This window comes from Myotis yumanensis, unplaced genomic scaffold (assembly GCF_028538775.1).
Source record: "Myotis yumanensis isolate MYYU_CA2020_CCGP unplaced genomic scaffold, mMyoYum1.0.hap1 SCAF_3, whole genome shotgun sequence".
NCBI lineage: Eukaryota > Metazoa > Chordata > Mammalia > Chiroptera > Vespertilionidae > Myotis > Myotis yumanensis.
In genome coordinates this window covers 186,810,344-186,829,051 of record NW_027223754.1, presented here as the reverse complement: position 1 = coordinate 186,829,051, position 18,708 = coordinate 186,810,344, and the positions used below count along the sequence as shown (strand labels likewise).

General features: G+C 43.3%; 1 protein-coding gene across 1 annotated transcript in view; it reads left to right on the top strand.

Annotated features, from left to right (window-relative positions):
* The first annotated feature begins 8,638 nt into the window (after positions 1-8,638).
* DERA (deoxyribose-phosphate aldolase) overlaps positions 8,639-18,708 on the top strand; it is a 92,572-nt gene continuing 82,502 nt past the window's right edge. The window contains exon 1 of the mRNA XM_070410635.1: positions 8,639-8,753. Within this exon, the coding sequence (XP_070266736.1) occupies positions 8,714-8,753 (40 nt within the window). The 5' untranslated portion in view covers positions 8,639-8,713. The remainder of the gene's footprint in view (positions 8,754-18,708) is intronic.

Below are 18,708 nucleotides of genomic sequence, written 5' to 3'. Positions count from 1 at the left end.
CGGTTTCCCCATTAAGTCATTTTGTTTCATTTTGCTAAGTAATAGAGTTGCTTATAATTAATACCTACTTTTAACAACAGAAGGTATGTTTGTAGGAACTTTACTAGTTTAACTCACAAGGTTAGCCTTGGTTTTCTTTATAGCCTTGTGTATACTGAGTAAGTTAAGGAGGTCAGAAATCTGAAAATAGTTTTACTGGGCTAAAATTGAGGTGCTGGCAGGGTTGCATTCCTCTGGACTCTAGGGGCCACCAGCGTTCCTGGGCTGATGGTCCTTCCCTCTGTCTTCAAAACCAGCAGCATAGCATCTTCAAATCTGATCTGCTACCCTTTTTCACTTAAAAGTGTTTTTTATTACATTGGACCCACCTGGAGAATACCCGAGTTCAAGATCCTAATATAATCACATCTGCAAAGTCCGTCTTGCCATGTAAGTTAACATTCACAGATTAGAACATGGATATCTTTGGGGGGCCATTAGTCTGCATACCACACTTAGTAATGGGCCCTACAGTAGAATTTATTTTAGCAAAAAGTTCAAGTGTGTATAATTGTACTTACAAAAGTCTCCAATGTCCTGCATGTTTCTAATCCAGCTATTACTTTTCTGTCCTCATCTTACTAAAACCTCCAGCAGCATTCAGTACTTCTCTATTTACTTGTTTTTGAAATATTTTCTTGGACTTCTATGAAACCATACTCATGGTTCCTTCCTGAGCACCAGAGTTTAATGGCACATTTAAATGTCCCACCTTAACCTTTCATAAGCATCCCAGACTTCCCTATCTAAAACATTTTCATTTTTCAACCGAACCTGTTTCCTTCTCAACTTGTTACCCATGCCAGTAACTGATGCTCATTAGTTCAAACTAAAAAGACAAAAAAGTGCTCAACTTCATTCTCTGTAATCCCCATCTAGTCCACATGGAAGTCCTGTGGCTCTTCCGAATCTGTACCTTGCCTCATCTTTGTTGCCACCAAGGCCAGACTATCTTTATTTCTCATTTGGACTTTTACCTTGCCTTCCTAACTGTACTTTCTTTTCTTTTTTTTTTTTAAATATATATTTTATTGACTTTTTACAGAGAGGAAGGGAGAGGGATAGAGTTAGAAACATCGATGAGAGAGAAGCATCGATCAGCTGCCTCCTGCACACCACCTACTGGGGATGTGCCTGCAACCAAGGTACATGCCCTTGACCAGAATCAAACTTGGAACCCTTCAGTCCCCAGCCCGACGCTCTATCCAGTGAGCCAAAACAGCTAGGGCCTAACTGTACTTTCTTACCCCTACTCCCCCACTCTGCCTGTATCCCATTCATGCTATATGAAGTAGGAAAGGTGATTGCTTTAGAATTTGAAGAGGCCAGTTGACTGCCTTGTTTACATCCATAGTGGCTTCCCATTATACCATATTTTTACTATGATCTGATTCTAGCCTTCTGCGATCTTTATTTTTGTCTCTTGCTTGCACTGCTTTAGCCAAATTTACTTTATTCCATCTCAAGGCCTTTTCACTTGGCGTGCTGTTTTTGCTACTTGGTCCACTCTTTCCTAAATTTTTGTATGGCTAACCCTTTTGTGATCCAGGCCTCAAGTTCTGCATCCCTTCTTTTGTCACTGTTACTTTGTCCCATTTTATTCATAGTTCTTAGCACTGTCTGAAGTTTGTCTTCACTAATACTACCTTTGCTTGGAAGGGGGGCTGGTATGTTGTAAATACTCAAAAGTTGTTAAAACAAGGCCCTAGGTTAGCACCAGATCTTATCAGACGAGGATGATTATTTTCTAGTTATCTATCCCCCATGTAGCAGACCCCCGTCTGTGAAGAATGAGGCATGGGAGGAACCTGTTCAAAGCCCTTGCTTGTCCTGTGAACCCCTGGGCAGCCTCAGCCAACCTGAGACCCAGTTAATTACCTAGGAGAAGTCCAACTTGTATGCTCTAGTCCAGCCGTGGGCAAACTACGGCCCGCGGGCGGGATCCAGCCCGTTTGAAATGAATAAAACTAAAAAAAAAAGACCGTACCCTTTTATGTAATGATGTTTACTTTGAATTTATATTAGTTCACACAAACACTCCATCCATGCTTTTGTTCCGGCCCTCCGGTCCAGTTTAAGAACCCATTGTGGCCCTCGAGTCAAAAAGTTTGCCCACCCCTGCTCTAGTCCCTTAATCACCACTTTCCTTCCCATTGCATTCTTGCTCTGGGGCTTCCTTTTTATATTTAACTAGAGGCCCAGTGCACAAAATTCGTGCGGGGGGGTTGGGGGGAGTGTGTCCTTCAGCCTGACCTACACCTTCTCCAATCCAGGAGCCCTCAGGGGATGTCCTGCTGATGGCTTAGGCCCGCTCCCTGTGGTTCTCTGTGGGGCCTGCCTGCTCCACACCACAGTGACTGCCAAGCAGGCCTTTCTGGGAGCTGCCTCCTCCATGCTGTCAGTCTCCATGGAGGCGATGAGGTTAATTTCCATACTCACTCCTGATTGGCTGGTGGGCATCGTGAAGGAACTGTCCATTTGCATCTTTCTCTTTTATTAGTGTAGATGTCCTATAGGTCATGGTAATCCCAAATCCTGCCTCATTTTTAGTAATTTACCTTATGAATCATTATTTTTCAGTTTTAGTGTCATCCAGAGGTTTCTTCAAAGAAACCAGGTTGGGTGTGGTCCACCAATTCCATGTTTTTCCCATCAGTAAATAAAGTGCAACAATTCTAGTCAATGGCTACAAAACAGTATAGTAAAGATGTACCATAATTCATATTAACTTGTAGGTTACATTTTTAATAGTTTAAGTTCAATGGAATATTAATTTAGCCTGCCTTTTCTTTGAGGCTAAGGTGGGGGGTGGGGAAAGGGATGTAATTTTTCAGAAAGCAGCAACAATAAAATGGGGAGTTGAAAATGTAGACCAAAGGAAAATATATCTTTAGTAGGTTCCTTATGTTTTTTAAAATATATTTTTATTGATTTCAGAGAAAGGGAGAGAGAGATAGAAACATCAGTGATGAGAGAGAATCATTGATCAGCTGCCTCCTGCATGCCCACACTGGGGATAGAGCCCTCAACCTGGGCATGTGCCCTGACTAGGAATAGAACTATGACCTGGTTCATAGGTCAACACTCAACCACTGAGCCATGCCAGCTGGGCGGTACCTTATGTTTTACCATATACATTACATAGTGTTCTCTTACACAAGGAGGATTCCTGAGGAAAAAGTGCTGGAGCCAAGAACATTCTCTGGAGGCTTGGCTTTCTTATCTATAGAAAAGCACAATTTTCAGTGTGGACAAAATGTGAACTAGATAGACACAGTGTCACCTAGTCAGTGGTACTTTAAAACCAATAGAGTTCCTGAAGAAACAAATGCAGCCTCTGACTAATTTACCTGTGGAAACAAGGTCAAAGTATGCAGCTGATAGCTACTGGGCAATATTTTATAGGTTGAATCACTTCACACAGCTAATGAGAGAATGGAACTTGGTGTAGTGGAAAATAACTGATTTTAGTTTACAAGATTGCATATACAACGGTAGTCCCGTCTATACTAATAAAAGGGTAATATGCTAATTAGACCGGACATCCTTTCGGACAAAGCCACAGCTGCGGATGGCGGCTGCTGCTGCAAGGGCCAGGCCGAGGTGGTGGCTGCTGCTGCGAGGGCCGGGCCAAGGCTCAGGCAAGCCGCGGATGGTGGCTGTTGCTGCGAGGGCTGGGCCGAGGCGGTGGCTGCTGCTGCGAGGGTCAGGCCAAGGCTCAGGCAGCCACCGTGGCAGCAGCAGAGGCATGATGGGGGTGTCGCCTTCCCTGATCAACCAAGTCGCCTCCTGCAGAGGGAGGCCTGAGGCAGCAGCAGTGAGGGGTTGACTGGGGTGGTGCCTTCCCCTGATCAGCAGGTCGCCTCCTGCAGAGGGAGGCCAGACTGTGGCTTAGGCCTACTCCCCACAGGGAGCGGGCTTAAGCCATCAGTTGGACATCCCCTGAGGGCTCCCAGACTGTGAGAAGGGGCAGGCTGGGCTGAGGGACTGCTCCCCCCACACCAGTGCACAAATTTTCATGCACTGGGCCTCTAGTCCTATATAATAAAAGGGTAATATGCAAATTGACCCTAACAGTGGAATAACCAGTCACTATGATGCCATGGGGCAGATGCTCAATGCAGGAGCTACCCCCTGGTGGTCAGCGCGCTCCCACAGGGGGAGCTCCACTCAACCACAAGCTGGGCTGACGGCTGTGAATGCAGCAGTGGTGGCAGGAGCACCTACCTCCTTGGCAGCGCTAATGATGTCCAACTGATGGCTTAGGCTTAGGGAGCGGGCCTAAGCCGTCAATCAGACATCCCCTGAGGGCTCCCAGGCTGCCAGAGGGCACAGGCTGGGCTGAGGAACCCCCTGTGAGTGCACAAATTTTCGTGCACCAAGCCTCTGGTAAGATTATAATGGAGCCAAAGCTCATCACCCAGTGACATCATTGCTGTCTTACCTGTTGTTGTACATGTATTACTCACTTTTGTGGTGATGCTTGTGTTAACAAATCTGCACAGCCAGTCATATAATTATAGTACAGACAGTTATGTAGAATATATTATACTCTATAATAATAAACTATGTTACTGGTTTATGTATTCACTATACTATGCTTTTTATCATTATTTTCAAGTGTATGTCTACTTTAAAAAAAATTTGCTGTAAAACAGTGTGCCATGTATCGCCGGCAGCAACCTCATCTCATGTTTACCACATCTCTTGATGCATCATTTTCTCTTGTGTTAGATTTAATCTTGTGTTTTATAAGTTTGGTGTAGCCTAAGTGCAATATTATAAAGTACACAGCGGTAAACAGGAATGTCCTAGGCCTTCACATTGCCACTCACCCAGAGCAATTTCCAATACTGCCAGCTGTATTCCTGGTAAGTGCCCTAGACAGAGGAACCCTTTTAACTTTTATACCATACTCTTCCTGTACCATTCTATGTTTAGATATGTTTAGTTGCACAAATACCATTGTGTTACAATTGCCTAGAGTATAGAGTACAGTAGCATGCTGCACAGGTCTGTGGCCTAGGAGCAATAGGCTGCACCATATAGCCTAGGAGTGTAGTGAGCTACCCCATCGAGGTTTGGGTAAGTGCACCCAGTGATGTTCACACAGTGATGAACTCACCTAACAATGCATTTCATAGAACGTATCCCTGTTGCTAAGTGGCACATGAATGTAATGGGAAGCCTGATTTTAGAGGGGCTAAATGGTTTGTCTAATGAGTTCGGGTTCAGAGAGAGAAAGAGAGAGAGTGGGCTAGTAAGTGTGTTTTGAAGGGTTATATAGCCAGGGGTTGAATCATCCTCTAACACTTATAGTCTAAACTCTCTAAGACTCAACTTCTTTATCTGTAAAGGGAGGTGATAGTTCTCTCACATAGAATTTTTTTTAGATGGAAATATCAAATAATTGATGTAAAGGGCTTACCTCATAAGAATATTAGTTAATATATATTTGTTCAGTAATTCCCTAACTTTGGGATTTGGTGGACCAATAGGTTAGAAAAATGGAGGTGGGTATGATAGAATGTCTGCTTCTAATATTGGCACGTGAAGCTATTAAAAAAGAAAATAAATTGCCACCACAATCTTCATTTAAAATAGGACATTTTAAAATCCAAGTTGTAGTGAAGGCTGTAGTCTCAGAATGAAGAACTGTTCTTTAAATTGAATAAATTTAGCTTCATAACAGACTGAGTATAATTCTTATCTTTCTTATTTCACTGTGAAGTAGGAATTAGATGGTCTATAAGTCTCCCTCCAGTTGTGAAATAATTTAATTCTAATATTCAGACTCCTCGCTAGTCCTTCCCGCTTCTATACTTTCCCCATCTACCTTAGAAACACTGGTTTACAGTCCAGTCTAAATGGATCGACTAAGTGGAATGACTGCTCTGAGAAATCATAGAATTAGAGACCAGTCAAATGAAATTGGGCTGGATAAAACAATGGGTACCCTAAGAAAATAGCACAGTAATATGCAATCATTTATCTAACAAATATTCACAGCCTACTATGTGCCAAGTACTGTACTAGACGCGAGGCTTACGACAAATCAGCAAATAGTCAATGCCCTTGAAATTTTACTCCTATCTCCCAGGCCAGGTAGGTTCTTCAGGCTTCAAGATAAATATGATACATTCCTGGGGCTTTAATTTTAATTGAAGAAGGGGTGGGGATGGAAAGACAGACACTTTATATGGCAATTTAAAATTTTTATTAAAAACATCCACAAAAAGGAATGATATGCAAAGTCTTCATGGATAAAAAGAATAAAATAAAGACAGGTTCACAAGAGCCAGTCCAGGAATAGCAGCAGATGGGCAAGCATAGTTTGCTCTCCTGTGCATCTAGGTTAATGATTCTTTATATTCAGCGCACATGAATATCATTTGAGGGAACTTGTTAAAAATACAGATTCCAGGGCCCTAGAGATTCAGATTCAGTAGGGCTGTTGTGAAGCCTAGAATTGACTAGAAGAAAAACCTCTTGGGGGATTCCAATGTCGTAGTGGTGGTCTATAGATCTTTCTTTTGAGAGGCCTTGCCTTAGGGGCTCTTCAGAAGTTTCGGAAGGCAATACATTTAAAAGGGGAACTCACAAAGTGAACCTTGGCAACATTTCTCCATTAAAGAAACTCATTTTTATTTATTTATTTTTTGCATTCTATCACCACTATCTCTCAGAATGCTGCCAATTTAATACACTTTCAAACTCTAGAGATTAAATCTAGATTAGTACTGTATAACAGGTCAAATTTAGGAAAAAGTCCTTGAGAAATTCTTTTTAGACATATTGCTAACATGCTTGCTGTAGGAGGCTGCCCCGATTCTGGTTTTCAGCTTAAGTTGGGATTCTCACAGCTTTTTGTTTTAGTTTTAATAAATTTACACTATACATGAGTGTATAATGAATGGTTTGGAATTTGGCTTAGAGTTGTATCTTCCCTTTAAATTGGATTCTATTTGTTGTCTTTGTATCTCTTAAGGATGTCAATGCTTTCCATTTGAAGACCACCAGGAACACATCTGTAGTTGGATAAATTTGGGTTCGTTGACTTGATGCAACAAGGGAGAATGCTCACCATGGGGAATTGTGAGATGTCTCAGGAAGAGGATGACAGAAATGACATGGGATTTGGCCTTGTGTTTGGTGATTTGGGGAAAGTTCAAGGTATTGGGCCACTGCTCTGGATTAGATTGCTGGCAGGAAGCAGTGATAATTCTATGACAAGGCAACTTAATTATTATCTAAAACACAAGAAGAATGGAATGAGACTAAAACTGATGGGTAAAGAAGTGACAGTCACTTATATTAGGCAGGATAGGAGGAGGCTATTAGGCCATGTTTGTGGTTTGGGCAATGCTCATTTTTATTTTTCCTGTGTTCAGACATGATTATGAGTAGTCTTGTTTTTGTTGATTCATCATGGTCACCATGGCCTTGGCTGATGTTGGCATTCTGTGACATTGTCTATGTTTAACTGGAGAGCATGGTGATGTAGCTGTGCTAGGTCAGCTCCAGGCTTTAAGGGCCTGCTTTTTAAATTTTATCTTTAAACTAAAAATAAAGGGGAAATGTTATTATATGTATGAATAGAACCTAGATACATCCAAAATACTCACAATAATTCTGTGTTGACAAGGCTGAGAGGCAGCTCAGTATAAGGGAATAGGACTGGGATTACTTTTCCTATTTAATCCCCAGACTGCCCTGTGAACCTGACAATAACATTAACAGCTTCCATTTGCTGAACACCTACTACAGGCTTTCCACATATATAACAACTTTACAGGCGAATACATTTGGATCCCCATTTCTCAGACAAGTAGACAATAACATTCCTAGAATCATGTAGTTATTCAGTGGAATTGCTGGCACATTGGGGGTTCTATGCATTCTGAGCCTGCTCAGTTTCCACGACCTCAGGATGGCTCTCTCTTCAGAAATCTGGTGTATGTAGGGATAGCTGTGTAGATATAACACATTCTCGGCAGGACTGTTCTAGACTCAAACGCTAGCATACATCTGGAAGCAGTAACCGGTTCATGGCAGACAAGCCATAACTAAGTTTTCTTCTAGGATTGTGAGTACAGATGAATTGACTAGTAGCCTATGTTGAGCGACTTCAGACCATTTGAAACTTCTGATCACAAAAGTCAGACTGGAAAAAAATCTTAGCGTCACACATTCAGAGTTTAGAGCTCCAAGACGTTGTCAAGGTCATTTCTTACAGATGAAGAACCTGAAGCTTGGCAGGGCATGTGATGCGCGCAGGGAGAAACCAGGTTCTCACTCCTGGGCCCCTTCTTCTCCTGGCCACAGCGCTGCCTCCCGTCTTGGAATGCCATCTCGCAGTTACTAGTAAAACTTCCTACACGTGGGTACCCCGTGCAGCCGGCAACTTCGGGATTTCAAAACGGGCTTTGCCAGCGTTCCTGCCGGGAGCTGGTGCTGGAGCCGCGCAGCTCGCCGGGAGGACCCCGGAGTGGGGCGGCGGGATTCCCCGCGGAGCCCCCGCCCCGGTCCGCCCCGCCGGCCGAGGTGCCCCGCTCCGCCCCGAGGGCGCAGGGCGGGGCGATCGCGGCGTCGTCGCGGGCGAACAGGAAGGAGGAAGGGCTGGCGGAGGTGATCCCGGCCGGAGCACCCGGCGACCGCTGCAGCGACCCGCACCATGTCGCCCATGTCGCCGCCCAACCCGGGCACGGAGCTCGGTAAGGGCCCCTCTCCGTCTGCCGCGCGTCCGCCTCCAGCGTCCGGCCGCCGCCTCCCGGCCGGCGTGGGGGTCGCCGCCCCCCGGGCCCTGGGCCCACGCGGGTGCTCCACGGGCCGAAGCCGGGGCGCCGGCCGCCCCCCACAACCCCCGGGCCGGGCCGGGGAGACCTCACCCTGGGGCGCGTCCCCGCCGGCCCAGACAGCCAAGCCGGCTTTTTCTAAGCGGAGGGGGTGGGAAAGGATTCGACTCCCAGCCCCCCGCTCGCTTACCTTAAGCTCCTGGATTGCAAAGAACAGGACCCCGAACCCCCAACCCCGAACAAGCAAAACTGGTTGAGAACCGACCTCGCGCACTTCGTAGAGAATCCCCGTGTGACCTTAATGCTCGATTTCCAGAGAGTGTTCACTCCGCTGCGTCCCAGCAGCGGCCTTGGCGGTGGAGAAGTTGTGGGGCCTCGGTTCTATGTAACTTAGAATGGAGAATGGGGTCTGATCTTAGAGGTACCAAGATTTGTAAAAGTGCCCAATGAATGACTTCTCTATTTAAAAAAATGTCATGGCTGTAGTTAAATACTACTGGCAAGAAAACTTAATTGTGATTTCCAGAAAGTGTGAAAACTTTGTCATTCAAACATAGCATAGACCAGGATCGGCCAAAGGTTAAGATCTCGGTGTGAGCTTTATAACTTGGCTATCTGCGTGGTGGATCTTTAATTTGGCTGTGTGGCTTTGGGCACATTCCTTAGCCACTCAGTGCTTAAGGTTCCTAATCTGTAAAATGTTTATAATGGTATCTACCTCATAAACTGATTTGGACATTAAATGAGAGGATGTAAAGTGTGATACATTGTGGCTACCTAGTAAGCGTTAATAAAAATATATAGAGTTCTGTTTTTGAAGTATGGTACCTATTTGCTTTGTTTAACAATGGACAGGTTATTTTGATTTTCTGAATTATATAAATCATCCCATTCGATTAAATACCTTATTGATTGTAATGTGAATATCCCATGGGTTGTGGTCATACTGGTCTTAGAAAGCACATTTTCCTTTACCTGGGAAGGACAGCACAGTTATCCCAAGGTCAGAGGGCTCTAGACCCAAAACTGTAATTTAGATAACATGCCTAAGTTTAACCCAGGTTACCCAAGGGCTCTAGATAATGTGTTTCTGTAAACTGCTTTTTTTGCAAACTAGGTTCCTCATTCCAGACCCGAGGGCTCTAGATAATGTGTTTCTGTCAACTCAGTGGTCCCAAGACCCAAAAACTATAATTAATCTTTGTAGATTACTAATCGGCTCAATCTCGCTTCTGTAACTGCTTTGTGCAAACCAGGGTCCTCATTCCAAACTCTGGGATGTAATCAATACCTTTGTGATTTTTGCCTATATAAGTCTGGTTTTTCTACCATCCTATTACTATGAGATTTGGGGAATGGCCCCTCATAGTCCCAGATTGCAATAAATGTGACTCTTTAATTCCACTTCTTGAGGCGTCCTTCTGTGATTCATGGGGTACATTACAACATTTTTAGGGGCTAATTTTGAGAGCATTAGCTATAAATTATATATAACATAGGGGTACCTTTATTTTTTAAAAATATCTTTTCTAACTAAACAGTCTAGAGGTAGTTTAGAATTTTGGTTGAACGGTAAGAGCATCCTATATAATAAAAGGCTAATATGCAAATCGACTGAATGGTGGAAGGACCAGTCCCTATGACGTGCACTGACCCTCAGGGGGCAGATGCTCAACACAGGAGTTGTTGTCCCCTGATGGTCACTGCGCCACTTATGGCTCGCGAGCGCAGTGGCGGTGGCGGGAGCCTCTACCGCCTCTGCGGCAGTGCTAAGGACATCCTCCGAGGGCTCCTGGACTGTGAGAGGGCGCAGGCCTGACTGAGGGGATCCCCCCCCAACCCCCCCACCACAGTGCACAAATCTCGTGCACGGGGCCTCTAGTATTTTTATAAAGACAGTTGATTTCCTCACCAAATTGATTCCCCTTTAGTCACTGCCATTTGGGAGATTATGTTTTAAACTCTAGCTCTACCTCTGGAGTGTGAACTTTAGTAATAAAGGAATATTCCCTAGATTGGAAGATCCTGAAAAATGGGGGGTGAGGGATAGGGATGGGGTGCAGGTCTTACCTCGGTATCTTCAGGGATGTGACTCAGTGACTTTGTGCCCATAGAAGATGAACCTTTATTTTCCCTAAACTTAGAGGTTTAATTTTTGTTCTTTCAAGAAATACAGTTCAACTATTTTTACTTTCTCTTTTCAAATTGAGATATAATCTCTCTCTCTCTCTCTCTCTCTCTCTCTCTATATATATATATATATATATATAAAAGGCTAAGTGACCGACCATACGTATGTCCGACCGACTGACTAGCTGGTACATAATGACATTCTCTGGCAATTTAAAAATAAACGTTGACTCGTGCATGCGTAATACATATAAAGCTCTCGCTGGCGCCAATTGCATACATATAAAGCTGTGTTAAAACTATTTGTGGAAATCGAGCATTAGATCACACAGGGATTCTATACAAAGTATTATTAATTTTATAATACTATATTATATACACTATTTTGACATGTAATTTTTTGCAGTAATGTAATTGCTGTGGAGATCTTTCTTCTAATTAATTCCCTTTCAATGTGCACGGATCTGTGCACCGGGCCACTAGTTGACATATAACATTTTTGCTTTCTTAATTTACGAGAATTAGAGTCACTTCCATTCATTTGTTGAAAAGAAACAGTATAGACAAAAACAGTTGCTATGTAGAATAATAGTAAGTGTGGTTTTTATGCAATGATTTCAATGATCATAGTTTTGTTTTATTTTCTTTGTTTAATTAAAATCAGATACACAAGTGTTTTTCCTTCACTGGTATTAATCATTAATCTAGACAGAGGTTTAGCCTAAAATACTAAAATAAGTTACTTGAATTATTTATGTACTAGAAAAAAAATACTTCACTATTAATTTATGCAGTTGCTTCTCTGATGTCTTCTATAGAGTTTTCTAATGCAGTGGTCGGCAAACCGTGGCTCGCGAGCCACATGCGGCTCTTTGGTCCCTTGAGTGTGGCTCTTCCACAAAATACCACGTGCGGGCACGCGCGTACAGTGCGAAGTTGACTTAAAACTTTAAGTAAAGTTTATTAAGTTAATTTTAGGGGATGTTGTGGAGTGAAAGAAGATGTAGTGTCGAGGATTGAGAAAGGTATGTTGAGATGGTTTGGACATACAGAGAGGTTGAACGAAAGGAGATAGACGAAACAAGTATACAAGACAAGTGTGGATGGGAGAGTTGGAAGGGGTCGACCTCAGCGAACATACCTCAATCAGATTGAGGACGTTTTTAGCAAAGGCCAGGTTAGGAGTACCCTAATTAAGTTAATAACAATGTACCTACCTATATAGTTTAAGTTTAAAAATTTTGGCTCTCAAAAGTAATTTCAATCGTTGTACTGTTGATATTTGGCTCTGTTGACTAATGAGTTTGCCCACCACTGTTCTAATGAAATCTTTTAAGATACATATTGTAACGTTTTTAAAGAAATTAATTTTTACTTTTCTTCTTTTTATTTTTTGAAATATATTTTTATTGATTTCAAAGAGCAAGAGAGGGGTAGAAACGTTTCATCAGGGATGACAATCATGGATCTGCTGCCTCCTGCACGCCCGCTCCTGGGAATCGAGCCTGCACCCAGGGCATATGCCTTGACTGGAAATCAGTCGGTGATTTCTTGGTTCATAGGTCATCGCTCAATCACTGAACCACACCGGCTGGGCTCTTTTTCTTATTACAAGAGGAATTCATGTTTATTGTAAAAGTTTTAGAAAATACAATTAGCACAAAAAACTAAAATGATCACTAATCCAGTCCTAAGTACTTATATTTTAATGTATATACTTCTAGTTAATAGACTTAAAAAAATAAGTTCACTTAAGGCTGACCCTCATGATAAAACCCTTCAAGGAAAATGTTCTTTTATGCTAGCATTTGGATATGTGAAAGAAGGAGAAACCCTCCAACTTCAATGTTAACTTTTATGTCAGTGTTTAGTGGTGAGTGCTGTCTGCTAAACGTATTTTCCACTTAAAATGTTCATTTCTGATTTTCTCCAACTAAACATACACCTCGAGAAACGTTTTTCTTTGGGCAGTGTTAGTCCTATGTGGGTAGGTGACAGATGTGTCCTTGTAGAGAGAAGGCTTGACTAGTGTGGAGTCAGAGGAAAAACCAGACAAACCCAAATCTGGTCCTCCTATTCAGTGGCCTCTAGCTCCAGCCAAGCTGCTTGATTTCTTTGAACTAGAAATGTGGCCCCTGGACTAGCAGCATTGACATTATTGGGGAGCTCATTAAAAATGCAGACACCCCGAGGTCTTAATGAACCGGAAGTTGCTGTCTTGGGGCCTGGCATTCTGAGTCTTAACAAGTATTCTGGGTGGTTCTGCAGCACACCCAGCTTGAAGAACCTCGGCCTATGGTCCCCCAGCAGGTCTGTGGCAGCCGGTCAGGCTGCCCTCCACATAGATAGCTTCCTTCTCATTCTCATGCTTGCCTTGACCTCCCATATTTGGCTGCCCCTTTGTGCAGATACCCTCCGTGTTATGAGTGGACTCTGAGCCGCCCCCGTGTATGAGTGTCCCCCTCACTTGTTTAGGTTCCGATACCCTGCTATGGGCCATCGTGGCTCCCCCCAACCTTGCTCACATCCCCCCCTCCCCAACCTCCACTCCCTCATTTAGAGCACTTGTTCAGGGGACCAGAATAAAATTTTAAATTTATTGCCATATACTATACATTTGTACAGAATTAAAAATAAACAAGTGGCGTGCCCACTTTCCTGGCACTTGTAACTTATGGCTCATGTTCATGGCTGGGGCACCTCCACATGGACAGCTTCCTTATCTCAGCTCTCCCGGAGCTCACAGTCAACTAAGGGAGACAGTCATGGAAATCATTGCAGCAAGATAAAAGTGACCCTAGGGACTCTGGCTGGTGTTGCTCAGTGGTTAGAGCCCCAGCCCTCGCTCTGAAGGGTCTTGGGTTCGATTCAAGGTCAAGGGCGTTTACCTGGGTTCAACTGGGACATGTTCAGGAGGCAGCCAATAGACGTGTCTCACATCAGTGTTTCTCTCCCCCCCTCTTCCACTCTCTCTCCAAAAATCAATGGGAAAAATATCCTCGGGTGAGTATTAACAACAATAAAAGTGACCGTAGGGTGTGGTCAGGTGAGAAAGAGGAGCTCACAGAGGCCAGGGGAGGTTTTCCGGGAAAGGACATCTTTGACGGGCGTAGTTTCTCCGAAGGAACTGAGCAAAGACAGCCTGGCAGGTGTCATTAACCATAGGCACCCCACGTTCAGATTTCTGTGGTAATCATCTCATTCTCCTACCGTGACAAAGAGAAACATTTTAGTGAAGAAAGAAGGAAAAATCATATTCCGTGTCTGGAATACACGTGCCAAGTCAACACGATGATTATGTGCCTTTTTAGATTTCTAAATTGGGTGTCCCTTTGTGAACACTGACTTTGATTTTACCTTAGAAGTCTTTCACTGTTTGCTCACAAGCATGACAGAGGAGGCTGTGTTTTATTATTCTGGTACTGGTTGGATACATAGAAAAAAAAAAAAACCTACAAAATAATAATGTGGGTTTGTCGTATAAGGGAATAATTAAAAGTCCTCCATGGTGTCTGCTAAGTTAAAAAGCAAAAAAATTTGTAAAGTCCCTAAGCCCTTTGGATTTTAATTGTTAGGAAGGAAGACGGACTTCAAGCGCCCGTTTAAAACGGGAGGCCTCTGCCAGGAAAGCAAGACTAGGAAATGAGACGGCAGATGGAGCCCTTGAGGACGCGCTGTGAGCGTGTGTCACTAGAAATTGTTTAAGTGGAGAGCTCTGGCCCTTCTAAAGCACTGCCTGTCACTTGAGGATCGGGTCACCTTGAAATGTGTTCATCTTTGAGTTAAAGGCATAAAAAGGCACTTTGAACCTGTTCAGTTAACTTTGGTGTGTGTTGTGTGTATGGCTGCGGAGGTGCCTCTCCTCCGCCTGCCTCAGCCGCGACAGTCAGTTCCCTGGAAACCAAAGTGGTTGCAAGAGAAGGATAAATGTTTCATCTCAGCTCCAGTTTATACAGATTTTTAAAAACGTTGAGACACTCTGGCTGCAGCTTCTGACGCTCTTTGTATAGTCAGGCCTTCCTCTCTAAAGCAAAGTCTCAGCAGAGAGGAGCCCCTGGTAATTACTTCCTAAGAAGGTGTCACTGAAGTGGCGCTTTGCCTTCTTTGGAATGTAGATAATAATGTCAACATTGTGATACTTGCAAGTCCGGTAAAAGTAGCCAAACTGGTGATGGAAAGAGACTTGACTTGGGGAGGTGAACACACAGTGTAATATACAGAAGATGTATTATAGAATTGTACCCCTGAAACCCGTATAATCGTATTAACCAATGTCACACCAAAACATATTGTTAAAAAAGTAGCTAAATCAACTTCTCCTGTAATCCAGATTCAGATAAGCTTTTCTACTGAACACATGGTGGTCACGCTCCTTACCCAGGGCCACAAGAGAGGGGAGTGTGTGTGTGTGTGTGTGTGTGTGTGTGTGTGTGTTTGATTTCATTAAAATGTCTAACATGACATTCAACTAGGTATCTGGCAAGCATAAGGTCTACAGACACTTTAATGTAGAGACCCTTGAGTAAACATTACTTATGAATATTTCAAACCCTATTTTCTGGAAAAATAATAGTGTCCACATTTATAGTTATATATATATATATATATATATATATATATATATATATCTCACAATTTCATAGCAGGAAGACATCTTAGCTATTAGTCCAACACTCTTCTGTTACAGATGAGTAAACTGAGGCACAGGAAATTAAGCCTATGGTCACGTGGCTGGTTAGAGGCAGTCCTGGAATTGAAATTCAGGCTCTCTCTGTGCAGGTTTATTCCAAGACTTTGCATTACTTCTTCTGCAGTTAGCCTTGTAGAAGCTCAATCGGGCTGTGGCCCTGAACTAGAACCACCCAGTGCACATTCCTGAGCCCCACAACAGTTTTAGCTGTCCATGGTCGGGGCCCAGGAACCTGCATTTTCATAAGCTCCCCAGATGGCTCTTATGAACAGTAAGCTATAAAGTTTCTCAGCTTAATTAGAGATTCAGAGAACCTTAAATTACTATATATTATGTTTTGATGAATCCTCTCAGTCGCTTTTACCTTTATATCAATATGTTTATTATATTTTTTAAATACTTGGTTAGCAAAGCTTTGACAAGGAAACTGTGGAGAAATTAGCCTTTCATTTTTCTGATTAAATTAAGTGAAGAAATGTGTTCAAATGAGTGGGAAAAGTTAGAAAACCCAGGAGGGTAAGGCGGTTAAGCAGGTGCATTATATCTGAAAGGTGCATTATGTCTGAAAATGATCGTATTTTATTCAAATGATGCCAGTGGCGGGTGGAAAAGCCTAACCAGTGTTCTTCATGATGAGTTTGGACATGGACATGAGCGTGTCTTCTCCATGGTCTCAGAGACCAGAGGGGACAGACCCTGAAGACCTCCCATTACCTGAAGATCTGAGATTGTCTACCAGAAAACTCAGTTGATTTTCTCATGGAAAGAGGAACATGCATGTTTCCTTGGAAATCATGAAGTCTGTAGTGTGGAGGAAGGTAGGCTGTGGCGGTGCTCATTATATTTGTAGCTGTGAAGGAGTTCAAGCTCTGGTTAGCAGAGCTTTCTCTGGTCCCTTACAGAAAGTTCACTCGCGTTGGTGCTTGACAGTAGTTACACTTACAGAAGAAGTTGAAGTTTGGCGTCCCACAGTGGAATGCCAGAGAACCTGTATGTGGCCCTGTATGCTTCACTTAATGCCTTGGCGTTTATCCCGGAAGGACGTGCTATGTAGGATGGGGACCCAGGCACTGTGGTCCTGGCTTTGATAGCATCCTGACATGTGACCATAGGCGGGGGGCTTCTGTGCACTGGTTTGTACTTTTCAAATCTAAAACAGACAGGCGACAGTGAGGTTCATCACCAGCTCTGGTGTGGGGGGGGGGGGGCGGGGGTGTGTTGATAGTGGGGGAAGCTATACATGTGTTGTGGTGTTAGGGGGGAACAAGGGGTAAATGGGAAACCTCTGTGCCTTCCATTCAATTTTGCTCTGAACCTAAAACTTCTCAAAAAATGAGGTCTCTTAAAAAAAAAACTAAACAGGAAACAGACACATGATCCCTGAGGATCCTTTTAGTTCTGAACTTTCCTGAGTTTTCTGATTATTACTTGGCTTTATTACCATTCTGTGAGTTTGTAGGTTGTTCCCTGCTTGGCTTCAGACCTTGTCCTACCTTCTCTGGCCATCGCAGTCTTCTCTGGCTTTCAAGGCTGTAAGCTCCAGTACTCAATACACCTCCCCCCCACCCCCCGCTCCTTTCTTTGGTGATTGAATACATTATTGTATACTTTCTCTCTAGGTGTTTCATTAGTGCACGTCTTGATGTCATAAATCTTTATGGAAGCAGAGCCTTTTATTTTGTATTTGTTCCTCTGCATAACAGAATACTGATTATAGTCTTAATGTTTCTTACACTGAAAGAAAAAAGTATCTTGTGGATTCACCTCTTCCTCTTTCCTTCTATTCCTATCCTTGCCTCATTCCTTCACACACCTAAATCGTGCTGGTGGCCTCATACGGAGCTCATCTCTCTACCTCTGGTCTTTCTCATCTGCCTCAGAAAAATCCATATTTGGTTAACTTTTTTCCTGTTGTTTGTTTGTTCAAATAGTACAGACTGTATTTATCTTTTCAGGTTTGCTATGCTGATTATTTGGTTACTTTAGAACAGGGGTCCTCAAACTTTTTAAACAGGGGGCCAGGCCACCGTCCCTCAGACCGTTGGAGGGCTGGACTATAGTTTTTAAAAAAACTATGAACAAATTCCTATGCACACTGCACATATCTTATTTTGAAGTAAAAAAACAAAACGGGAACAAATACAATATTTGTATTTGCATGTGGCCCGCGGGCCGTAGTTTGAGGACCCCTGCTTTAGAATGTACTTCCATTTCGTGAAAACTACGTATAACCTTAATCAGATTAATGTCATCTCTGTCTTTAGTAGAAAGTAACGACTGACTTGGTGGGGACAGTCAGTGCTGTGAGGAAGTGATGAACAGGTTTGCCAGGTAAAAATCTCACAAGCCTGGAACTAGAGACGTCTGTTAAGTCCTTGTAAAATTGTATGTCAACTAGATAAATTAAGTAAATACGTTTTTCACTCTGAAGATTATATACAAGCATTCTGGAAATAACTTAGGTTCGGAATCAGAGAGACCTGTTTGAATCTTAACTCTCACATTCATCGTGTGACCTTGGACAAATAATTTGATCTCTTTGAGCTTCAGTTTTCTCATCTGCGAAAGGACCTAAAGCCCCCGTGGTAGAATTATAGCTAAGTCACCCTTAACTAATGAACGGTAGTCATTATTCCAGTAATACTCCTAGTACTACCTTCATGATTCATCTCCTCTGGGAGGCTTTCTTTCCCTGCTCTGTTGGCCTGGTTCACCAGGCTCCATGGAGCAGATGGTGGGAAGCCTGTGTTCCCGTTCTGCTCCACTAGGGGGAGTGCTTCCAGGCCAACTTGGCCAGGAGGTGTTACTGTAAAGCTGACTCAGACAGACTTCGCAGTTGGCCCAGCTGATGGCTTCCTTTTTAAAGTAGGGTGGTGGTGCTTTAACGTTTTCGTTGACTTGTCACCGAGCATCTGAAAACACAAGGAAAACCAGTCGCCTTGGCCTGCACCTGCGCCGCAACAGAACTTCCTGCGTAGAAGTTGCAGAAGGCGATCAGGTGCTGTGGGAGGCGGTGTTTTGAGTCAGCACCCAGCAGGTGGCGATTTCCGCTCA